The 23,629-nt window shown below is 42.2% G+C and overlaps 1 protein-coding gene across 12 annotated transcripts in view; it reads left to right on the top strand.

Moving 5' to 3' along the window:
* Window positions 1-23,629, top strand: part of EYA4 (EYA transcriptional coactivator and phosphatase 4) — a 390,423-nt gene that overhangs the window by 307,546 nt on the left and 59,248 nt on the right. For 11 of the 12 annotated variants that reach the window (XM_040429159.1, XM_040429163.1, XM_040429162.1 and 8 more), the window contains one exon: window positions 11,195-11,278. The exons of the other annotated variant lie outside the window; for it this stretch is intronic. In XM_040429159.1, the coding sequence (XP_040285093.1) occupies window positions 11,195-11,278 (84 nt within the window). The remainder of the gene's footprint in view (window positions 1-11,194; window positions 11,279-23,629) is intronic. 12 annotated transcript variants of the gene reach the window in all.

Below are 23,629 nucleotides of genomic sequence, written 5' to 3' on the forward strand. Positions count from 1 at the left end.
AGGGTAACCCCAAAACTAGAGGAGAAGGCAATCCGTTAAGGACAAAACAAGATATATCCTCCACATGAGTGTCACCTACAGCTAGCCGGATATTGTGAACAATGCCCTTCAGAGATCTCTGTGAGAGTGGAGCAGAGTCAATAGCAAAAACAGGTATATCCTTTTCTAATGTGCAAACCTGAAAACCATGCATGGCTACAAATTGAGTGTCAATAAGATTGACGGCCGCTCCACTATCGACAAAAATCTCACAAGAAATGACTTTGCTCTCTAGCGCCACCCTGGCAGACAGGAGAAAACGGGAACTGCAGGTCAAAGGAAAAGCATCAATTCCTACATCAACTTTGCCCAAAGTAGCAGATGAAGCAGAATTTGATGATTTACCTTTTGAGGTTTTTCTCTTATTATCGCTCTTAGTACAATTCAAGAATCTCCTAGAGGGACAAACATTTGCCAAATGACCTATGCCCCCACAACAAAAACACACCATACTCTGAGGACTAAATCCTCTTTTATCAGGGGCAAGTCGACCTAGCTGCATGGGCTCCTCCTCAGAGGGGAGCGAGAGAGGATGAGGCCCCTGCACACTGAATGAGTCCGCACCACTGCCCCTAGACTGACAATGGCTGGACAGAGAGGTCTAGTTTCTTCCTCTTAGACGCCTGTCAAGGCGTACCGCCAATGACATGGCAGACTCTAAGGACGTTGGTCTCTCATGGAAAGCAAACGCATCTTTCAATCTCTCTGAGAGACCATGACAGAACTGACTCCGGAGTGCAGCATCATTCCAACCCGAATCAGCTGCCCATCTCCGAAATTCAGAACAATAAAGTTCCGCAGACAGTTTGTTCTGGCATAAAACACGTAAGTTAGATTCGGCCAGAGCAACACGATCCGGGTCATCATAAATCTGCCCCAGGGCCACAAAAAATCTTTCCACGGATCGAAGGGAGGGATCCCCTGATGGCAGCGAAAAAGCCCAAGTCTGAGCATTACCCCTGAGCAGGGAGATGACAATCCTCACCCTCTGCTCCTCCTTACCAGAGGAGTGGGGACACAAGCAAAAATGGAGTTTGCATGCCTCTCTGAAGCGAACAAAATTCTCACTGCCCCTGGAGAACGTTTCCGGAAGTGAGACCTTTGGCTCGCAACAGACTCCATGAGCCGGAGCAGAGCCCAATGCTTGAAGCTGACGGAGATCCGCTACTTCCAAAGAAAGACCCTGCATGCGGTCAACCAGGCCAGATAGCAGATCCATGTCAAAAAAGGACGGTTTTGGTGGATTATAATGTCACGGCTGTATGTGAGCAACAATAGTATACACAGTAAAAGAGCTACTGACCGGACCCAAACTAGGGAGGATAAAGGGTGACCCCTGTCAGACCCACAAAGCTCTCCCTATGCTGCTAAAGCACATGCCCGGATCCAAATGGCGGAACGAGGCATGCCCACGTGCCTAAGACTGATGACCACTGTAACCCCTACAATAGTGGAAGGGGCACGGCCACCGGTGCCCTACTCAGTATATGGAGGGAACCGTGGCCACCTCAGATCCAGTCAGAAAATAATCAGGTACACAATAATGTCTGTACACTTAGCTGAAGGTGTTGCAGCCACAGAGAAGACGGATCCAAGGACAGCTGGCAAAATCCGGAGTGCTTGCTGCAGCAGAACACAGGTCCAGTGAACTGATAGCTACAAGTGAAGATACTAAAGCAAGAGCTACAACTGAAATGAGAACAATAATCCATGCCCTACAATAGGAGGAGGGGTGATATAAAGAGAGGGAAATCAAACGCATGAGGAACAGCTGGGAGGAAGGAAACCAAAAGTAAACAGAGCAGTGAGAACTCCTCCCAGCTCTAGTAGTGACATCATCACAGGGGTGGAGAAACAGAGCTGTGAGAACGTCCCAAAGCTCTGGTAGTGACAACTACCTTTGAGGTCCTTGCCCTAAGCTTGTGACCTAAATCCCTAAAATCATTTTTAAGGATGATCCACCTACCTCTAACTTTGTCATTGTTTCCGATATGGACCATGACTGCTGGATCTTCTCCAGCCCTTCCCAGTAATCTGTCAACCTGATCCGCGATGTGTCGAACTCGAGCTCTAGGCAGACAACACACCGTTCGATGATCCCGATCTTTGTGACGGATCACCCTATCTGTACCACTAATAATTGAATCTCCAGCACCTGTCTGGCCTGCCCTGCTCTCCTGGTCCCCTGCTTACTGGAGCTAATATTCCCCTGACTGGGAGAGGAAGGGTCCGGCTGCAGCAGTGCTCTCCCTGAACTGACATCCCCTCATCTGCCATCCTTGCAAACTTGTTGGGTTGTGTCATATCAGGGCTAGCCTCCCTGCCACTCTTACCTCTACCACGCTGTCTAACTGTTATCCAGCTAGCTACCTCACTTTTCTGAGCCTCCTCACTACCACCCTCCCCCAAATCTACCCCATAGAGTGCTTTCTCAGTGAGCAGCAAACTCTTTTCTAAATTGTCAACTCTACTCAATATTGAAACTCGCCAGGTTAGATACACGATGTGCAATTCCAAATGGGCAATTTGCACATATTTTGAACAAAAATCTGCACCCTAAAATGGCTGTTCCAGGACTGCATACATTAGACAAGATGTGCACTGGACTGCGCTGTCAATAATGGAACCCAAAACTAAATGGGAATTACGCAAGTAAGGAGAAAAAATACAATATGGTGCAGTGATAAGAATCTAACTTACTGTAGTTCCCTCCTAAAGTCCTTGAATCTCAAGTCACGTATAGAGATGTCACGAACTATTCGCCGGCGAACAGTTCCCGGCGAACATAGCTTGTTCGTGTTTGCCGCGGTGGGCGAACATATGCGATGTTCGGTCCGCCCCCTATGCATCATCATTGAGCAAACTTTGACCCTGTACCTCACAGTCAGTAGACACATTCTAGCCAATCAGCATACCCTCCCTCCCAGACCCTCCCACCTCCTATCAAAAAGCAAGGACAGCATCCATCTTAAATTCATTCTGAGGCTGCAGTGTCACAAATTTGACTAAGTTATAATCGCAATGCGATTAATACAGGTTATATTAATCGCATTGCGAATTCAACTTAGAGCTGAGTTCCTAATGGTTGTATTGCTAGAATATAACGAAGATTGAGAATATAGTGCTATATTCATTATATTCGTCAATTCTAGCAATACAACCAATAGGAACTTAGCTCTAAGTTGAATTCGCAATGCGATTAATGCAGGTTATATTAATCGCATTGCGAATTCAACTTACCACACTCTGCGTCAACTACGTAATTATCCATGAGAGTTTTGCCATGGATCCCCCTTCGGCATGCCACAGTCCAGGTGTTAGTCCCCTTGAAACGGAGAATTTTATGTTCGCGACATCTCTAGTCACGTAATCTAAAGTCACACACTTAATACAAACACACACTTGAAATCAAAAACGCGAATGCTCACAAACTCGCGTTGTTTGTCTGCATGTATAAGTGCAGCTCTCGAACCAGGCTGCTTTTTTTCCTCTGGATTCAAAGGGATTTATCAGGTGAAAGCTACCATAGTTTTTCACATAGTACCAAATCCTGTCCTAATGACATTATTGGTACAAGGGCCTCATTGTGTATACAACAGACATTGAGTAATGTTTGCTAGTACCTAAATAGAAATTCTAATTCATGTCTACAATGTGTGGTGAAAACTGACTTGGTGGCCATGAAAGGATCATTTAGTAACTGTAAAGCTGTGCATAAAAAAAAGAGGGAACCGAATGGTGAACAGGAGCTCAGTCCCATATCCCATACAGCTGCATGTTCTTACTGTTAATGCACATGGAAGGAAAAAGTTGCCAAGAGGCATAATGTGACTTAGTAAACAGAACAAGCATTGAGGGAACAGTTCCACTCATTAGCCAACTGGCAGAGAACTAGCCAATATTGTTCCAAATTCACCTCACACATTACATGACATTAAAGTAACATAACATAATAAAGAGCATTTAAAAAACTTCTCCTACAGTGCTGTGAAAAAGCATTTGCCTCAACCCAATTTATTATATTTTTTGCTAATCCATCACTATTTTAATATAAGATTAAAGCAGTATGAATAAACCTAAAATGCAGCTCTTAAAGTGTAACTGTTATTTTGGTTTATTTTTAATATAGTGTATGGACAGGCACAGGGATATACTTTATTAGGAAAAGATAATTATTTGTACTAGCAAACTGGGTATAAAGAGTCTTCTTAGTAAAGCTCTAACTGAGTGTTACTAAAGAGTCTGTCTTCAGTCTTCAACTTGATCCTGAAGATACCTGTGTGTAACATGCAGAAGCTTCACGCCTACTACTTGTCACTATCCCAGTCCATGGCTATGTATATACATAACTATCACTGACCATCACCCTGCCTATCTGACACATAGATGTCTTCAGACTTGTCTTCTGACTTGTTACACACATTTGTCTTTAGAGCATCTTTCCATACTAAAGTATATTACTAAAATGTTTAATATCCCTTTCCCTACACAACATTAAAAACCTGAAAGGACAGTTACACTTGATGATCATTCCATTTATTTAACATCAAGATTTATTCAAAACTTATATCATCTATGTGAAAAAATAATTGACCCCTTAAACCTAATAACTGGTTGTGCCACTCTTGACAGTAACATATGCAATCAGACATTTGCGATAACTTGTGATGTGTCATTTACATTGCTGTGGAGGAATTTTGGTTCACTCGTATTTGCAGAATTATTTTAATTCATCTACTTAGGAGGGTATGTTTCAAGTATTTTTTGGGCATGAACTGCTAGTTTAGAGTTGATAGAGCATCTCAATGGGATTCAACTTAGAACCTTCATTTTGTTTCTTCTGAGCCATTCAGAGGTGGATTGGCTTGTGTACTTCAGGTCATTGCCCTGCTGCATAATTTAACTGCTTTTGAGGGCTTGATCATCAACTGACAGCTAGAAATGCCTTTACGGTATTTTCTGACAGACAGTAGAATTCATGATTCCATCATTTATGACAAGTCATCCAGTTCCTGCAGAAGCAAAGCAGCCTCGGACATCACACTACCACTATCATGTTTCACTGTTGGTATAATGTTCTTATAGTGGAATGTGGTGTTGGCTTTATGCTAGATCTAAAGAGACCCATGTCTTCCAAAAAGTTTCACCATTGACATAATCAGTCCACAGAATATTATTGCAAAAGTCTTGGAGGTTAGCTACATGTTTTTTGGCAAATTCAAGACCAGCCTTTGTCTTATGGATGCCATTTTGGCATAGCGTCTTTGTTATTGTGGAATTATGTGCAGACAATGGGGGATGTTGTTCCTTAGATGTTCATCCTTTTTTTCCTGGATAAATTGTTGATGCAGTCATGGTGAAGTTTTGGTAGGCTAGTCATTCATGGGAAAGTTCATAACTGTTCTAAATTGTGTCTGTTTGTGAATAATAGCTCTCACTGGTTCACTGGAGTGTCAAAACTTTAGCAATGGCTTTTTTTGTAACCCTTTCCAGACTGAAGGTTTCAATGACAATTATTTCATATATGTATTTCAATCTCATTATCCTGTGGCATTGTGAGCTTTTTTTTGTGATGCTTAGATTCAACAGTGCTGAATTGGGTGTGGCTAGTGAAATTGCACCCAAGTTTCAAATAAATTTAGGTAGAGCAAAAAAACATCATTATTTAAAACAGCAATTTGTGTTAGCTTGGGTTTTCTTTGTCTAATATTAACAGGAGTGTACTGATTTGAAACATTGAAGTGTAACAAATGTGCAAATGTGCAAAAATAGAAGAAATTGTGAAAAGGGCAAACACTTGTTTCACAGCTCTGTATACCAAAGGCAAATGCAGAAAATGTACCAGTTAAGTAATTATATTTTACTTGTATGTCCCATGTCTTAACTATGTTCAAGATACATGCATTTTAAGTGGGAACTTTCTTTTTTACATAGATTATAAGAGTTAGATTCATAAAGAGATTTGACTCTTAAAATGAAAATGCTGACCAGTTGACATGGTTTACCCAGCCAACAAATGTCACACATCCCAGCATTTAAAGTGGTCAAAGAGGAACACTTGAGGTGGTTATGTGCTAAAGCAAACACTATTTTTAACGCTTGCTGCCCTAAAATAGTAGTGAAACTTAATGTGGTCTATGTACTAAAGCAGCTGCATTCTTAGACAGTTAATACACTTCAATAGAACAGTTCTTAGCAACGATCAGTTCCTTTCCACTTCGTACTGCCATACTCAAATGGCAATACTTTTGGACATAAGCATACATAAATTTAATACCAGAAATGCAGGAAAAATAATTTCTTACATTCACTTGTCTAAGGTAGTGTAGAAATTATTTAATCTTTCCGGTGTTACAAACCTTAACCTGAAATGCTATGTCCAATGTCACTGTCTTGTACAAGTATAGCGGCAGATTAGTATTTTATCTAGGAGAGTGGACACATACATAACATTCACAACACAATTGCCCAAAAATAAAATTCCTTCATTAACCTAGAAATCATTTAGAAGAAAACGGCTATGAAAGATTGACAGGTCAGAGTTTTTAGATAAATATTTTCTGACACAAAGGTAGCTGACAGCATTCATCTCTGACATCAAAGCAGTGGGTGCTTCCATCTCATGTCATAGAAGATATACTTCTTGAGAGGTCAGTAGAAGCATTTTGCAACTATGATGTTACAACAGTGGGTGTCGAACCACTGTGTCAACCAACAGATTTAATTTAGGGCTAATCCTATGGTTTTCACCTTTTAGCCCTTATACACGGATCAGTACTTTTTTGTAAGTGAGACACCAGGCTGCTAACTCCTAAAGTAGTTTCTATGTAATAGAAAGCTGATCCACGATGCTCAAGGAACATCGAGGCAGGGCACCAAGCGATTAGGCAAAACAGTAGTCAGGGAAAAGCCGAGGTCAGGACATACAAAGTACAAGTAATCCGATAAACAGTCCAAGGTCAGAGAGGCATGCAGTGAAGGGTCAATATGGAGGCAAGGCACAGGTCAGGTCAGGCAGAAGATGGTCGATATCCAGGAAAAGAGCATAAGTTGTGTGACGGTATCATCCGTGTCACCGTCTAGTATTCCCTTCTCCCCTTGAAATAGCACAGCCAAATAATCCACAGAGCAATAAATCGCTATTATCGCTAGTATCGCTGGTATCGCCGGTATCGCCAAATAAGTCTATACATTAGCCCAAGCTGAATGCTAAAAAATACTTTACTGGAAGGCCTCACATTGAAAGAATACAATTGCTTTTATCCCCTGCTTCCATGCAAGGGAGACACCCACAACAAACATACATTAACCCATAACACAAAGGTTACAACCCACATAGACTCCTCCCATCGGCCGGTGATATAATTATGGTACACCATGGTTAACATAATCAACACAGGCAGGGGAATACACATTGCCCTCTGTCCTGATAGACAATTGAATTTCAACTCGGTTGTCTCCAGGACAGAGGACAATCGCCAATACACACAGAGAGACAATGGAACAGACATCACTTACTCAAACATACAATGTCCCACCCTTTACAATACACATAGACATTTAACACATCCCAAAATGGCACGAATTAGACCAGGAATTCAAAAGTTAGTACAAGTCTCTTTGGCCTGGCTGTACTCATGGCTTTTCTGCACAAAACCGGTGCATTCAACATGGGACCATAATCACATGGTAAGAGGCTGGCAAGTAGTCCTCTCCAAGCACTCGTGGCCACCTCAAAAGAGGGGAGTTTGTCACAAGTTGGTACACGGGCAGACAAATAGATACAACATACCTTTACAGAAACCAGCAAGCTAAATAATCTATTGCCTAGGCATCCTCCCACTGGGAAAGGTGCTTTAAGTACCCCAAGGTGACCAGCCATAAGCTGGTGAAGAGTAGAATGTGCTTGCGCTGGCCCTTTAAGACAGGAGGGAGCAAGGTGGGAGAGGCTACGCTGGCAAGAAGGCCAAGCCTGTGTGAAGGGACAGAGCTTCCCCAACTGTTGTGCCCACCTGAATGGTAAAGAGAGCAGTAGCTACTGTTGGTCTGCCACCACCGAGACCTGGAACAGGAGAGCGAAAAAGCTGCATTGCTGAGCCGCTGCTGTAACACATCATTTTCTTGAAAGATGGAGGGGAAAAATGTATACACAGTGTGAAAATGAATATAGAATAAGTCTGGTCTGATACTGGTGACCAATCCTGAGGACAGGCCATCAATGTTAAGACATTGCACAACCCCTTTAAGTCTAATTTCACAAATTGGCTACTCATGGGTTGTTAATTTTAATCTAGTATTTACAGCAAGTCCTTTCTTTAGTCTGATGGCTATTTTTTGTCTCTTTGAATTAAAATTGTCTCAGTAAGTAATATTTTAGAAAAAGAGTCTAATCACTTGATATTCTAGATACTTTAGACCAAGTAAAACCTACACTTTTGGTAAGTCAGTAAAGTTAGACAACCGGTCTCCCGCATCCAACAGGTCTATTGTTTGCTGTTGCCAATAAGGGGTAACTATGGGGGGAAAAGCTAGCCATGTATAAGCCCATTCCCCAGCTCTTTACACACAACCCTTATTGAAACCTGGATTGACATGGTACATCAAATGACTAAAAGATCTAAAGCCCCTCATTTGGAAGAGCCAGTCAAAATGTAATGTGTATGTGGAGCTTCTAATCCCACCCTGATGTTGGGAGAGAGAAGGATAGGGCGCATTAAATTTTTTCTCCTGATCCTTTACGATCACACGGCATGGTCTTGATCCAGTCGCGGTCAGCTGCAGTCAAGAAACGTAGGGCCAATTAGGCTGCAGCATATTTAACTAATGAAGACCGCACTGTATATAGACAGTCTGAATTCTTAAAGGCCGCGTGGTATTAAAGGTACAGTGTAATCTTTATTAGTTAAATATCAGGCACCTGCGGCCTAGTTAGCCCCGTGGTTCTTGACTGCAGCTGGCTGCAACTGAACCAGAATCATACCGTGTAGTTGTACCCTTATTCTTCCTGGAGATAAGCCATCACCAAAAGTTTCTGGCAGCTACCTTTTCTTCTCTCTCCATTGACAAAAGATACATGTTCAGCCAAACCTAAGCAATTACTACAACTATTGAAGATGTATGGTCACTTTTACAACTAATTGATCTATTCCTAACCACAGATGAAGATATGAAGATTATTACTATATATAATTTTTATTTTATTTTATTTTTTTCTGGTCTGGGGTATCATTATTTTTATAAATATTTCCTGATTTGAGGCCTATTTTTTTTATATGGTCTGATATAATAATATTATGCAACCATGTATATGCAAGACAGGAATTCTCTGGGAAAAAAATAAAATAAAAATAGTTTTAGTAATAGTATAAATTCATTTAATTAAAATATAGAAGTTTGTTTTGTTTAGGGCTAATCAATGTGAGAAATGAAAAATGTCTGCCTTCACATTATCGTTAGAATTCCATCCTAGAATGTACAGTGCACACAACAGGATTGGTTGCATAAAGAAGCACCCTTCGAGACATGCGAGAGAGCATTATAAGAGCTCCTTTTTGTTTAGGTTGACTGGCAGCAGCAACATGAATCCTCAAACTGAGTATGCACATTGTGCTCTATCACCTTGACAGAATTTTGAAGGCATGGACAGAGGGTGCAGAATCAGCAGTTGATTATGGAACAGCCAAAGAGATATTATCTGGCATTCTACATTCAGCCACATTCCATGACCCCAAAATCCTGGAGTCTATTACTACAATATTTCAGAAATTGGGGAAAAACGTTTCATTTTGCCACAGGCCAACACTTTGTCTAAAACTGGTACTGAAATCACAGAACTCACTGTGGCTTTTGCTATAAACTTGTTATGATGTAATGCATGATGTCATCATTTCAACATTGGCTCCACTATTTAAAGGGTACCTAAACCTTCATGCAATGCACAGAAGGTGCAGTCACGCTTCTCACAGCTATCTGTACCTTTGGCTTGCATTACCTCTTCTCCGCTTCGTCAGCATGCCAGAGCTTATGCAAGTGGAAGGTGAAGATCTTTTTGGGTACCCCTTAACATATATTTATGACATTATAACTTACCAAATATAAGCATGTCTTAATATATATATATATATATATATATATATATACAGTACAGACCAAAAGTTTGGACACACCTTCTCATTCAAAGAGTTTTCTTTATTTTCATGACTATGAAGGCATCAAAACTATGAATTAACAGATGTGGAATTATATACATAACAAACAAGTGTGAAACAACTGAAAATATGTCATATTCTAGGTTCTTCAAAGTAGCCACCTTTTGCTTTGATTACTGCTTTGCACACTCTTGGCATTCTCTTGATGAGCTTCAAGAGGTAGTCCCCTGAAATGGTCTTCCAACAGTCTTGAAGGATTTCCCAGAGATGCTTAGCACTTGTTGGCCCTTTTACCTTCACTCTGCGCTCCAGCTCCAGTGACTGTGGAGGCCAGGTCATCTGGCGCAGCACCCCATCACTCTCCTTCATGGTCAAATAGCCCTTACTTTCAAAGTTTTCACAATTTTTCGGCTGACTGACTGAACTTCATTTCTTAAAGTAATGATTGCTACTCGTTTTTCTTTACTTAGCTGCTTTTTTCTTGCCATAATACAAATTCTAACAGTCTATTCAGTAGGACTATCAGCTGTGTATCCACCTGACTTCTCCTCAACGCCACTGATGGTCCCAACCCCATTTATAAGGCAAGAAATCCCACTTATTAAACCTGACAGGGCACACCTGTGAAGTGAAAACCATTTCAGGGGACTACCTCTTGAAGCTCATCAAGAGAATGCCAAGAGTGTGCAAAGCAGTAATCAAAGCAAAAGGTGGCTACTTTGAAGAACCTAGAATATGACATATTTTCAGTTGTTTCACACTTGTTTGTTATGTATATAATTCCACATCTGTTAATTCATAGTTTTGATGCCTTCAGTGTGAATTAACAATTTTCATAGTCATGAAAATAAAGAGAAGGTGTGTCCAAACTTTTGGTCTGCACTGTATATAGCACCAATTTATATGTAATATGTAATACCATATGCACTATACCTTATAGCATTTGGACTGTACTCATGTACTCATTGTAATATGTTTTATCTGTATTCTGGTATATTTATTTCCAGAGAGTGTTTGTTTGGGACCTGGATGAAACAATAATCATTTTTCATTCGCTGCTTACTGGGACATTTGCACAAAAGTATGGAAAGGTAATATAATGTCTCCTAACACTTTATTATAAAAATTTAAATGTCTCTTTTATGGGTTTTCTCATTTTAGTTTATCTTTATTAGTGTAAATATATTTATAGCTAGAGATGAGCTAATTGAATCCCACGAGTGGAATTCAATCCGAATTTCAGGATAAATTTGATTTGCCTCGAAGCCGAATTTCCTAGTGCTTCATGTTAGCAAATCAATTTAACCTGAAATAGTGTAAAAAAAAAAAAAAAATTATACCTCCTTCTTTTGTTCGCAACGGGCCACCATCCACCATCTTGATTGAAGATCTCAGCGGAAATCTCGTGTGCAGTGATTTATGACGTCACCATGTCGGCTGGCGTGATGATGTAATCTCGCGCCGTGTGAGATTTCACACAAGATCTTAAGCAAGATGGTGGCGGCCAGTCCATTGCGAGCAAATGGAGGCAGTAAATTTAAAAAATTATTATTTTTTTTTTTATTTCGCATTGTTTTTACACTCAGATGCCGTGATCATGTATGAACGCGTCACCTGAGGGGTACAATGACAGGGTTGCGGCGCTTTTGCAGCTCTTTGTCATTGCACCGTTACGAAAAAATGCGCTTCGCGATGAAGTAATTCGCCACAAAGCAAATTATTTTGTAAAATTTGGCAAATCTGCTGAATCTAACTTTTTAAAAATTCGCTCATCTCTACTTATAACTCTTCAAAGGTACAGGACCACCAACAATGTTAAAGCATACCTAAACTTGCAGATAACGTTTCAAAACAAGCTGCTGTGTGTATGTACTGTATACATGAGTGATAGCACTGTACATAACCATTTTATGACTTATCTGACATGCTTTATCAGTTTTCTCTTTTGCATGCTGCATCTATAAGTTTCAGTTCTCCCTAAGCTGGTGGAGAAAGCATATTCTGCTTCCTAGCTGGCTCTCACTCACTCAGAAGCACTATATTGAATGTTCTAGAAAAGTACTGCACTTTAGTGATGTGAATAAGGCACTTGGTGTGAGATTAAAAGTATCAGCTGCTGAATCTACCGAATCATGTCTGTTTCTCTTCAGTCTGCTTTTCTTTCTCTCACTCCTCCTCCACTTCTTTCACCTCCTCTTTCCATAGACTTCTACAGGATGATGTAATCTGATCCTTCAGTGAGCAGGCTGCTTGTCTTTTCATAGAGTTTTTACAAGACTTTTTGGTAGTTTATTTTATTTTGATACACATTAAATGTGTCTGACATCTTGAGGTTTAGTGTTGGCAACCCCCACCTTCCCCATTTGGCCAGACCTGTAAAGGAAATATTACTTACATGCTTCCGGTCCTAGCTCCCCGCTCCTTCTCCTCCAGATCTGCGATGCTCCGCTGGGCTCCCTCAATGTCAACATCCAGTTTGATATCACCATAGCCAATCACTGGCCACTGCGGTAATCAGCTCCCTTTACGTTATGACAAATAGTCGCATGACACAAAGGGATCTGTTCTCTGACACGGCCAATGATTGGCTGCAGCGGCCCATTCTTGTACAGCCCCTTTAAGTTCTAATTGAAAAGTAATTAGATATAGGGAAAACTATTGCAGCACGTTCTATAATGGATGCAGACAACATACGTATGGCGTCCGTGTACTGTCTGCATATTTAGTCGACCAGTAGAAATGAATACTTGAGTACTTGTGTGATCCACAAAAAATGCAGATTGGACTTGGGCCAAAAATAGGATTGTGTGCATGAAACCTAACACCTAGATAAAAATGTGAATTTGGTGTTTTTATATGCGCCCAAAAGTCATAATCTGTTTTACTTTATTTGCACATCCTGGTAATCCAGCTAGACAAGCCTTGTCAGTTTTGACAAACCCTACAAATGATAATTTATCCGCTGACATCTATGCTATGATGGAATGCCTGGAAGTGCCTCTCTTGGCATGGTGAATGTGGTATGTTCCTGGAATGATGGCCATCAGAACTCCAGAGACACTCTTCTAAGAGGCCTGCAGTGTTAGACATCTGCTGTTTTTGCTTGGTGTGTCTTTGTATAACTTAACTCTTTGTTTTCCCCTGTAAGAGTCTTTATTATATACAATTAAATATTACCTACTGTATAAAGCAGAAGTTGTGGATTTTTCAGTAATTTCTTGATGAGTGTTCAACAAATTTAAGTTAATTTACTAGAGCAGGGATCAGACCGAGGGTGGTTTGGGCCACTAAGCAATAAAGTTTACAGACTCCTTAAAGGGAACCTGTCTCCTCCTTTATGCTGCCCTCACTGCAGCATAAAGTAGTGACAGACATGCTGAAATGAGTCTGTCACTTATCTGGTGAAGTAACACCACTGCTGATCGATTACAGTTTAATGTAAGTTTGGCTTAATGTAAGATTCCAGCTAATTCATGTTCCTGGTCTCCGCACCCACCTGTTGATGACTAACAGATTTCTACTAAGGAGAAAACTAAGAGGGGAACTCCATTAATCTCTATGGGAGTTCCCAAAATAGTCAAGCACTGTAATCAGCTATTTCCGGAACTCCCACAGAGATGAATGGAGCAGTAAGAGCCATGAACATGCTCGACCTACCTCTCCATTGATTTCAGGTGGCCCTTTAGAGCCACCATTCGATGGTGCTCCACCAGCTTTTCTGCTGCTCTAGATACAACAAGTGACTGCTTCAGCCAATCACTATTCTCAGCAGTCTACAGCTAAGGACAGTGATTGGCTGCAGCAGTCACATGCCATATCCAGACACGTCACAGCTGTTTGAAAAGAAACAGGAGTGGGAGTACCAGAGGACCACAGGATGTTGCTGGAGTAAGAGGTGAGTATATGATGTGTTTTTTTTTTTTTTTTAAGTCATTGTAGCAGTTGGCAATATTTTTAATTATTTCAGACAACCTCTTCAAATGTCTCTTTAAGAATTCAGCCTTAAAACCTGGATTAAGACAGTTTTGTAGTGACTTTTAACATTTCATGCAATCAGACTTTACAAATAAGCATCTGGTGATTGAGTAAGGGTGATATCATTGGACGAGCTAGGTTTCTGTAGGTCAGAACTAGAAGTTCTCAGCACATGTTATTTGCATTTAGGAAAGCTCAAATTAATCCAGATGAAGCATTGCGGTACAGTTCAGAACTTTGCATGATGTTTCATCTGCTGTTTGTGTTAAAAGAAAGCATGACTGAACATCTCATTCATGTTCATCATTTACAGTATAAACCACATCCTAATGGCTTTGGCCTGGCTGGTTGATCATAGATTTGTCACCTTCATTTGTCTGAATGTTACCTAAATTCTGCAATGACCCTACAAGACACCACAGGGCTGTTACATCTACTTTGGTGTACCATCACACTGCGCTGTTGTGGGGTGTTTGGAGCACGGGTGTGCTGCAGTCAAGTACCACATAACCAAACAGGCCTCAGCTGCCTCTTTCTTCCATAATGTCTGTGAGCCATAACTTTTTTATATTTCCGGTCACATAGCTGTATGAAGGCTTATTTTTTTAAAGGGACAGGTTGTACTTTCTAATGCCACTATTAATTATTGAATAAAATGTAGTGGGAAGCGGTAAACAAATTCCAAATGGGGTGGAATTGGAAAAAAAATTCAATTCCTCCACAGTTTTTCGGGTTTTGTTTCCACTGCGTTTTGTTTACGGCAAAACTGACCCATGATTTTTATTCTTTGGGTCAGTACGATTACAACAATACCCATATGTTAAGGTTTTTTATATCTAAATAGTGTAAAAATACATTTACACTTTGATAAAAAAAAAAATTATTACATCACCATATTTTGACCCCCATAACTTTTTTAAACTTATGTCTACTGAGCTGTTTAGGGGCTTATTTTTTGCAGAACAATCTTTCGTTTTTATTGATACAATTTTGGAGTATGTGTGAATTTTTTATCACATTTTATAAATTGTTTTTGTCTTAGAGAAGCAATAAAAAAATAGCAAATCGGTCATTTTTACCCTTTTTTCCATTAAGCCATTTGCCGTATTGGAAATGTTTTTTAATATTTTAATAGTATGGGCGTTTTCAGTCGTGAAGATACCCGTGATATTTATATTTATTGTTATTTAGGTATTTATTTTTTAATTATACAGAAAGGGGGGTGAGTTAAACTTTATATATATTTTTTAACATTTTTATTATTTTTTGTGATCATTTTTAAGCTCATATATGAGCCTATAAGTAATGTTTTTTAATTTTTGATTTTGTTCTATCAGGGATTTAAAATTGACATTTAAACCCTAATTTGCTCATTTCTTATACTGGCCTGCCATCTGGTGGCCAAAATAAGATTTGCAGCATGAATAATTTCAACCTCATCAGTGAGGCTCAAAGTATTCAGCACAACTAACGATGCCCAAATTGGCCACACCAGGCATCGGTAGCAAGCCCGGAAGCTTCAGCTCCCGGGTTTTTGCGCATTTAGATGCCGTAATCTTGCTTGATCACGGCATCTAAAGCCTTTAATTACCGCGTTCAGCATTATTGCCGATCACGGTAATTAGCCGTAGGTCTCTGCTGTATGAAACAGCAGAGATCTCCTGGCTATGACGCCCGCTGCAAATGCGAGCGGGCGCCATGTTTACACATCGCTCCAGCACCGTACATGTACGGCGTTGGTAGCGAAGGGGTTAATGAGACATGTTTTTATTAGCCCTACTTGCATCTCCCATGTCTTATCAATTTTGATGCATCTACTTTTATGAGTCTATGTTGTGCCATTCCTGCTAGAAATTATGTATGAATTGGTAGTGCTGCGAGCCAAAGAAGAGACTAGTGAGTCGTAGTGGTCCTGATGAGGTGCTCTGTCCTCCCTCAGGCCGCTGCTACCTGGGGGGTCGTTGCAGTAGAAAGGTAGTTTGAAGAATCAGGTCAAAAGTAAATGTATGTCTCTTTTTACTTAGTTCAAAATATAACTTGTGGCTAGTGATGAGCGGCAGGGGCAATATTTGAATTTGCGATATTTCGCGAATATTTGGGCGAATATTCCTTATAAATTTGCAAATTCGAGAATTCGACATTATTTTCTTGATTGTGAAAATTGGCAATGTAATATGCGCGTATTGCGCACGCGATAAAGGCGTCGGTCACTTTTGCTACATTTTTCAAGCTGCTAGAAGTTTCCTGAGACTGGAGAAAATGGTTGGCACGGCAGAACATTACAATAGCTTTATATGCTGATAGAGTGCTCTAATATATTCGTGATTGCGCAAATCAGCACTAATGATGCGCATATTTTGGAGCAATACGTGCAACTTCACATTTTAGCAGATCTGACTACATATTACTGATTGGTGCACTAAGCATTGTTGTGAACTTGTGATATCACAGCACTATGTCTGTAGCATGTATGTATGGACAGCAGAACCTATCACACTACCTAACACCCTGCACTGGAACCTATCAGCTACACTATATCACTATATAACCTACACTGACTATATCCCACTAACTATCTGTATTATATTTATAAGCTAACTAACTAACTATCTAATGTAATGACACAGGAAAGCACAGAGCACAGCAATGACACTGCTGTCTCTCTCAGATCTGCAAAACACTACAGAAAGTGGCTGCTGGGGAGTTTCTTATATAGTAAGGGGTAGGCAACTTTCCTATTGGTTGCTAGGGAAGTTGCTAAGCTCAGACAAAGGCATTGCTGCCTTCTCATTGGCCCACAAGCAAGAAGCTGGAAGGGATTATGGGTTCAGATGGAAAAAAAAATCTAGAATATTCATGAATACGAATATATAGCACTATATTCTAAATCTTCACGAATTCTCAAAGTGGCGATATTCACGATTGAAATTCGCTATTTGAATATTCGCACCCAACACTACTTGTGGCACATCCAGAAGCAATAAATACAAAGTGCAGTTTTTGCCACCAGATGAGGAGGAATGACGGCAAGTTGGATGGCTACTTATTAGCACTAGCAGGCACTTGTGGGTATAGGTGCCCACTGTAAGATTCAGGCTTGATATTTGTCTGGTCTAATGGTGGATCAGGTGATGGGTGTCTGAGCCATAGTCCCTCACCTTGTAGCAGTGTCTGTAAAGCTGTATTTCGCTGATCATTCTGCTGTCTTGTCGCATGGATGCTTTCTGGAAGCAGTATTTTTAAGTTTGCTGATCTCTCTGGAGTGTTGGTCTCACAGGAGAATAATATTGGGTTCCAAGGAGTAGGAGCTCTCACATGTGCTTCTTCTCCTCTATCTAGCTACACTGAAGCTTCCCTTCTTATAAGGAAGCAGGACCAGCCCACTTCTACCAAGAGGGGAAGAACAGGGTGGTTAGCCTTGTTCTTGCCAACCATAACTTCATTGTACATAACTATATATGATTATAGATACCACCAGGTGTAGGGTACTGCACTAGCAAGTTGCAATCAAGGTCCAGGTGGCTGTTTCCAGTTGGAGTGTGTCCCTGCACAGTCTGAAACTATCCAATCAGTGCTGCCAGTGTCAGACTGTGCAGGGACACACTCCCTATTAGTAACACCTAGTTGGACCTTCATTGCAGATTGCTAGCAATACATTCATAAATTTTAGGAGGAACAATAAAGAAATAGCAGGAGAATCATAAGAATAGATGCTCCATAATAGTTATTTCAGGGGGATGCAAGTAGTTGCTAAAGCAGGCATGTCAGAAGAGGTTACAGGTAGGGATGAGCGAACCCGAACTGTATAAAAGTCTGGGTTCGGGTTCGTTGTTCGGCTCTTTCTTGGCGCTTTTTGAAAGGCTGCAAAGCAGCCAATCAACAAGCGTCATACTACTTGCCCCAAGAGGCCATCACAGCCATGCCTACTATTGGCATGGCTGTGATTGGCCAGTGCAGCATGTGACCCAGCCTCTATTTAAGCTGGAGTCACGTAGCGCCGCACGTCACTCTGCTATGATCAGTATAGGGAGAGGTTGCAGCTGCGACGTTAGGGTGAGATTAGGCAGATTAACTCCTCCAAAAGACTTCATTCTGTGATCGATCTGCAGCTGTGGATCATTGAAGTGCTATTATTGACTTGCTCACTTTTTTGAGGCTGCCCAGAGCGTTTTTAGATCACTTTTTTTCTGGGGTTATCGGCGGCCATTTTGTGACTTGTGGTGCGCCAGCACAAGCTATCACCAAGTGTATTTAACCATCGATAGTGTGGTTATTTTGTGCTATATCCTACATCAGCTGCAGGCTGAGCCTGTGTCACCGAAGTGCATTTAACCATCAACAGTCTGGTTATTTTTTGGTCATATACTACATCAGCTGCAGGCTGAGCCTGTGTCACCGAAGTGCATTTAACCATCGACAGTCTGATTATTTTTTGGCCATATACTACATCTGGTGCAGGGTGAGCCTGTGTCACCCAAGTGCATTTAACCATCAACAGTGTGGTTATTTTTTGGCCATATATTACATCAGGGGCAAGTTGAGCCTGTCACCCAGCGCCTAAAAAATAGACCTGACATTTCTATTCAACCAAATCTGTACTGTTTTAGCTGGTCAAGTTATTTGTAGTGACCGTAAAAGCACACTTTTTTTTCTGGGTTGAAAAACCATTCCCAAATTTGCCATTCTCAAAATAACTAGTTTCTGGTATTTGAGGCCTACTTGAAATCTATCCCAAAAAGAATATCTTACATTGAAGCTAGTGATAGTGTCATTCAGAAAAACCTAAGACACACGCTAGCGTGCTGATAGAAATCTGATTCTGTGATTAAACCTATACCTGTCACACAGCGCAAAAAAAAACAGGCCTCACATCTCTATTTAACCAAATCTGTACTGTTTTAGCTGGTCAAGCTATTTGTAGTGACCGTAAAAGCACACTTTTTTTTCTGGGTTGAAAAACCATTCCCAAATTTGCCATTCTCAAAATAACTAGTTTCTGGTATTTGAGGCCTACTTGAAATCTATCCCAAAAAGAATATCTTACATTGAAGCTAGTGATAGTGTCATTCAGAAAAACCTAAGACACACGCTAGCGTGCTGATAGAAATCTGATTCTGTGATTAAACCTATACCTGTCACACAGCGCAAAAAAAAAACAGGCCTCACATCTCTATTTAACCAAATCTCTACTGTTTTAGCTGGTCAAGTTATTTGTAGTGACCGTAAAAGCACACTTTTTTTTCTGGGTTGAAAAACCATTCCCAAATTTGCCATTCTCAAAATAACTAGTTTCTGGTATTTGAGGCCTACTTGAAATCTATCCCAAAAAGAATATCTTACATTGAAGCTAGTGATAGTGTCATTCAGAAAAACCTAAGACACACGCTAGCGTGCTGATAGAAATCTGATTCTGTGATTAAACCTATACCTGTCACACAGCGCAAAAAAAAACAGGCCTCACATCTCTATTTAACCAAATCTCTACTGTTTTAGCTGGTCAAGTTATTTGTAGTGACCGTAAAAGCACACTTTTTTTTCTGGGTTGAAAAACCATTCCCAAATTTGCCATTCTCAAAATAACTAGTTTCTGGTATTTGAGGCCTACTTGAAATCTATCCCAAAAAGAATATCTTACATTGAAGCTAGTGATAGTGTCATTCAGAAAAACCTAAGACACACGCTAGCGTGCTGATAGAAATCTGATTCTGTGATTAAACCTATACCTGTCACACAGCGCAAAAAAAAACAGGCCTCACATCTCTATTTAACCAAATCTCTACTGTTTTAGCTGGTCAAGTTATTTGTAGTGACCGTAAAAGCACACTTTTTTTTCTGGGTTGAAAAACCATTCCCAAATTTGCCATTCTCAAAATAACTAGTTTCTGGTATTTGAGGCCTACTTGAAATCTATCCCAAACAGAATATCTTACATTGAAGCTAGTGATAGTGTCATTCAGAAAAACCTAAGACACACGCTAGCGTGCTGATAGAAATCTGATTCTGTGATTAAACCTATACCTGTCACACAGCGCAAAAAAAAAACAGGCCTCACATCTCTATTTAACCAAATCTCTACTGTTTTAGCTGGTCAAGTTATTTGTAGTGACCGTAAAGCACACTTTTTTTACTGGGTTGAAAAACCATTCCCAAATTTGCCATTCTCAAAATAACTAGTTTCTGGTATTTGAGGCCTACTTGAAATCTATCCTAAACAGAATATCTTACATTGAAGCTAGTGATAGTGTCATTCAGAAAAACCTAAGACACACGCTAGCGTGCTGATAGAAATCTGATTCTGTGATTAAACCTATACCTGTCACACAGCGCAAAAAAAAAACAGGCCTCACATCTCTATTTAACCAAATCTGTATTGTTTTAGCTCCGCTACTGGAAGAACGTTGGCACCTGCTGCCCAGCAAACATGGGATGTACCACCACCTGCGTCACCAAGCATCTCAACCATGTCACACGGCAGCGTTCAGCTCTCCATCTCACAAACATTTGAGAGAAAGCGTAAATTCCCACCTAGCCACCCTCGATCCCTGGCCCTGAATGCCAGCATTTCTAAACTACTGGCCTATGAAATGCTGTAATTTAGGCTGGTGGACACACACAGCTTCAAACAGCTCATGTCACTTGCTGTCCCACAGTATGTTGTTCCCAGCCGCCACTACTTCTCCAAGAGAGCCGTGCCTTCCCTGCACAAACAAGTGTCCGATAAAATCAAGTGTGCACTGCGCAACGCCATCTGTGGCAAGGTCCACCTAACCACAGATACGTGGACCAGTAAGCACGGCCAGGGACGCTATATCTCCCTAACTGCACACTGGGTAAATGTAGTGGCGGCTGGGCCCCGGGCGGAGAGCTGTTTGGCGCACGTCCTTCCGCCGCCAAGGATCGCAGGGCAACATTCTTTGCCTCCTGTCTCCTCCTCCTCCTACTCAGCTTCCTCCTCCTCTTCTTCCACCTGCTCATCCAGTCAGCCACACACCTTCACCACCAACTTCAGCACAGCACGGGGTAAACGTCAGCAGGCCATTCTGAAACTCATATGTTTGGGGGACAGGCCCCACACCGCACAGGAGTTGTGGCGGGGTATAGAACAACAGACCGACGAGTGGTTGCTGCCGGTGAGCCTCAAGCCCGGCCTGGTTGTGTGCGATAATGGGCGAAATCTCGTTGCAGCTCTGGGACTAGCCGGTTTGACGCACATCCCTTGCCTGGCGCATGTGCTGAATTTGGTGGTGCAGAAGTTCATTCGCAACTACCCCGACATGTCAGAGCTGCTGCATAAAGTGCGGGCCGTCTGTTCGCGCTTCCGGCGTTCACACCCTGCCGCTGCTCGCCTGTCTGCGCTACAGCGTAACTTCGGCCTTCCCGCTCACCGCCTCATATACGACGTACCCACCAGGTGGAACTCCACCTTGCATATGCTGGACAGACTGTGCGAGCAGCAGCAGGCCATAGTGGAGTTTCAGCTGCAGCACGCACGGGTCAGTCGCACTGCGGATCAGACCCACTTCACCACCAATGACTGGGCCTCCATGCGAGACCTGTGTGCCCTGTTGCGCTGTTTCGAGTACTCCACCAACATGGCCAGTGGCGATGACGCCGTTATCAGCGTTACAATACCACTTCTATGTCTCCTTGAGAAAACACTTAGGGCGATGATGGAAGAGGAGGTGGCCCAGGAGGAAGAGGAGGAAGAGGGGTCATTTTTAGCACTTTCAGGCCAGTCTCTTCAAAGTGACTCAGAGGGAGGTTTTTTGCAACACCAGAGGCCAGGTACAAATGTGGCCAGACAGGGCCCACTACTGGAGGACGAGGAGGACGAGGATGAGGAGGAGGTGGAGGAGGATGAGGATGAAGCATGTTCACAGCGGGGTGGCACCCAAAGCAGCTCGGGCCCATTACTGGTGCGTGGCTGGGGGGAAACACAGGACGATGACGATACGCCTCCCACAGAGGACAGCTTGTCCTTACCTCTGGGCAGCCTGGCACACATGAGCGACTACATGCTGCAGTGCCTGCGCAACGACAGCAGAGTTGCCCACATTTTAACGTGTGCGGAATACTAAGTTGCCACCCTGCTGGATCCCCGGTACAAGGATAATATGCCCACCTTACTTCCTACACTGGAGCGTGATAGGAAGATGCGCGAGTACAAGCGCACGTTGGTAGACGCGCTACTGAGAGCATTCCCAAATGTCACAGGGGAACCAGTGGAAGCCCAAGGCGAAGGCAGAGGAGGAGCAAGAGGTCGCCAACGCAGCTGTGTCACGCCCAGCTCCTCCGAGGGCAGGGTTAGCATGGCAGAGATGTGGAAAAGTTTTGTCACCACGCCACAGCTAACTGCACCACCACCTGATACGGAACGTGTTAGCAGGAGGCAAAATTTCACTAACATGGTGGAACAGTACCTGTGCACACCCCTCCACGTACTGACTGATGGTTCGGCCCCATTCAACTTCTGGGTCTCCAAATTGTCCACGTGGCCAGAGCTAGCCTTTTATGCCTTGGAGGTGCTGGCCTGCCCGGCGGCCAGCGTTTTGTCTGAACGTGTATTCAGCACGGCAGGGGGCGTCATTACAGACAAACGCAGCCGCCTGTCTACAGCCAATGTGGACAAGCTGACGTTCATAAAAATGAACCAGGCATGGATCCCACAGGACCTGTCCATCCCTTGTGCAGATTAGATATTAACTACCTCCCCTTAACAATATATTATTCTACTCCAGGGCACTTCCTCATTCAATACTATTTTTAATTTCATTTTACCATTATATTGCGGGGCAACCCAAAATTGAATGAACCTCTCCTCTGTCTGGGTGCCGGGGCCTAAATGTGTGACAGTGGCCTGTTCCAGTGGTGGGTGACGTGAAGCCTGATTCTCTGCTATGACATGAAGACAGATTCTGTGCTGACATAAGGCCAGATTCTCTGTTACGGGACCTCTCTCCTCTGCCTGGGTGCCTGGGCCTAAATGTGTGACAGTGGCCTGTTCCAGTGGTGGGTGACGTGAAGCCTGATTCTCTGCTATGACATGAAGACAGATTCTGCGCTGACATAAGGCCAGATTCTCTGTTACGGGACCTCTCTCCTCTGCCTGGGTGCCTGGGCCTAAATGTGTGACAGTGGCCTGTTCCAGTGGTGGGTGACGTGAAGCCTGATTCTCTGCTATGACATGAAGACAGATTCTGCGCTGACATAAGGCCAGATTCTCTGTTACGGGACCTCTCTCCTCTGCCTGGGTGCCTGGGCCTAAATGTGTGACAGTGGCCTGTTCCAGTGGTGGGTGACGTGAAGCCTGATTCTCTGCTATGACATGAATACAGATCCTGCGCTGACATAAGGCCAGATTCTCTGTTACGGGACCTCTCTCCTCTGCCTGGGTGCCTGGGCCTAAATGTGTGACAGTAGCCTGTTCCAGTGGTGGGTGACGTGAAGCCTGATTCTCTGTTATGACA

This window comes from Bufo bufo, chromosome 4, assembly GCF_905171765.1.
Source record: "Bufo bufo chromosome 4, aBufBuf1.1, whole genome shotgun sequence".
In the NCBI taxonomy this organism is placed as follows: Eukaryota; Metazoa; Chordata; class Amphibia; order Anura; family Bufonidae; genus Bufo; species Bufo bufo.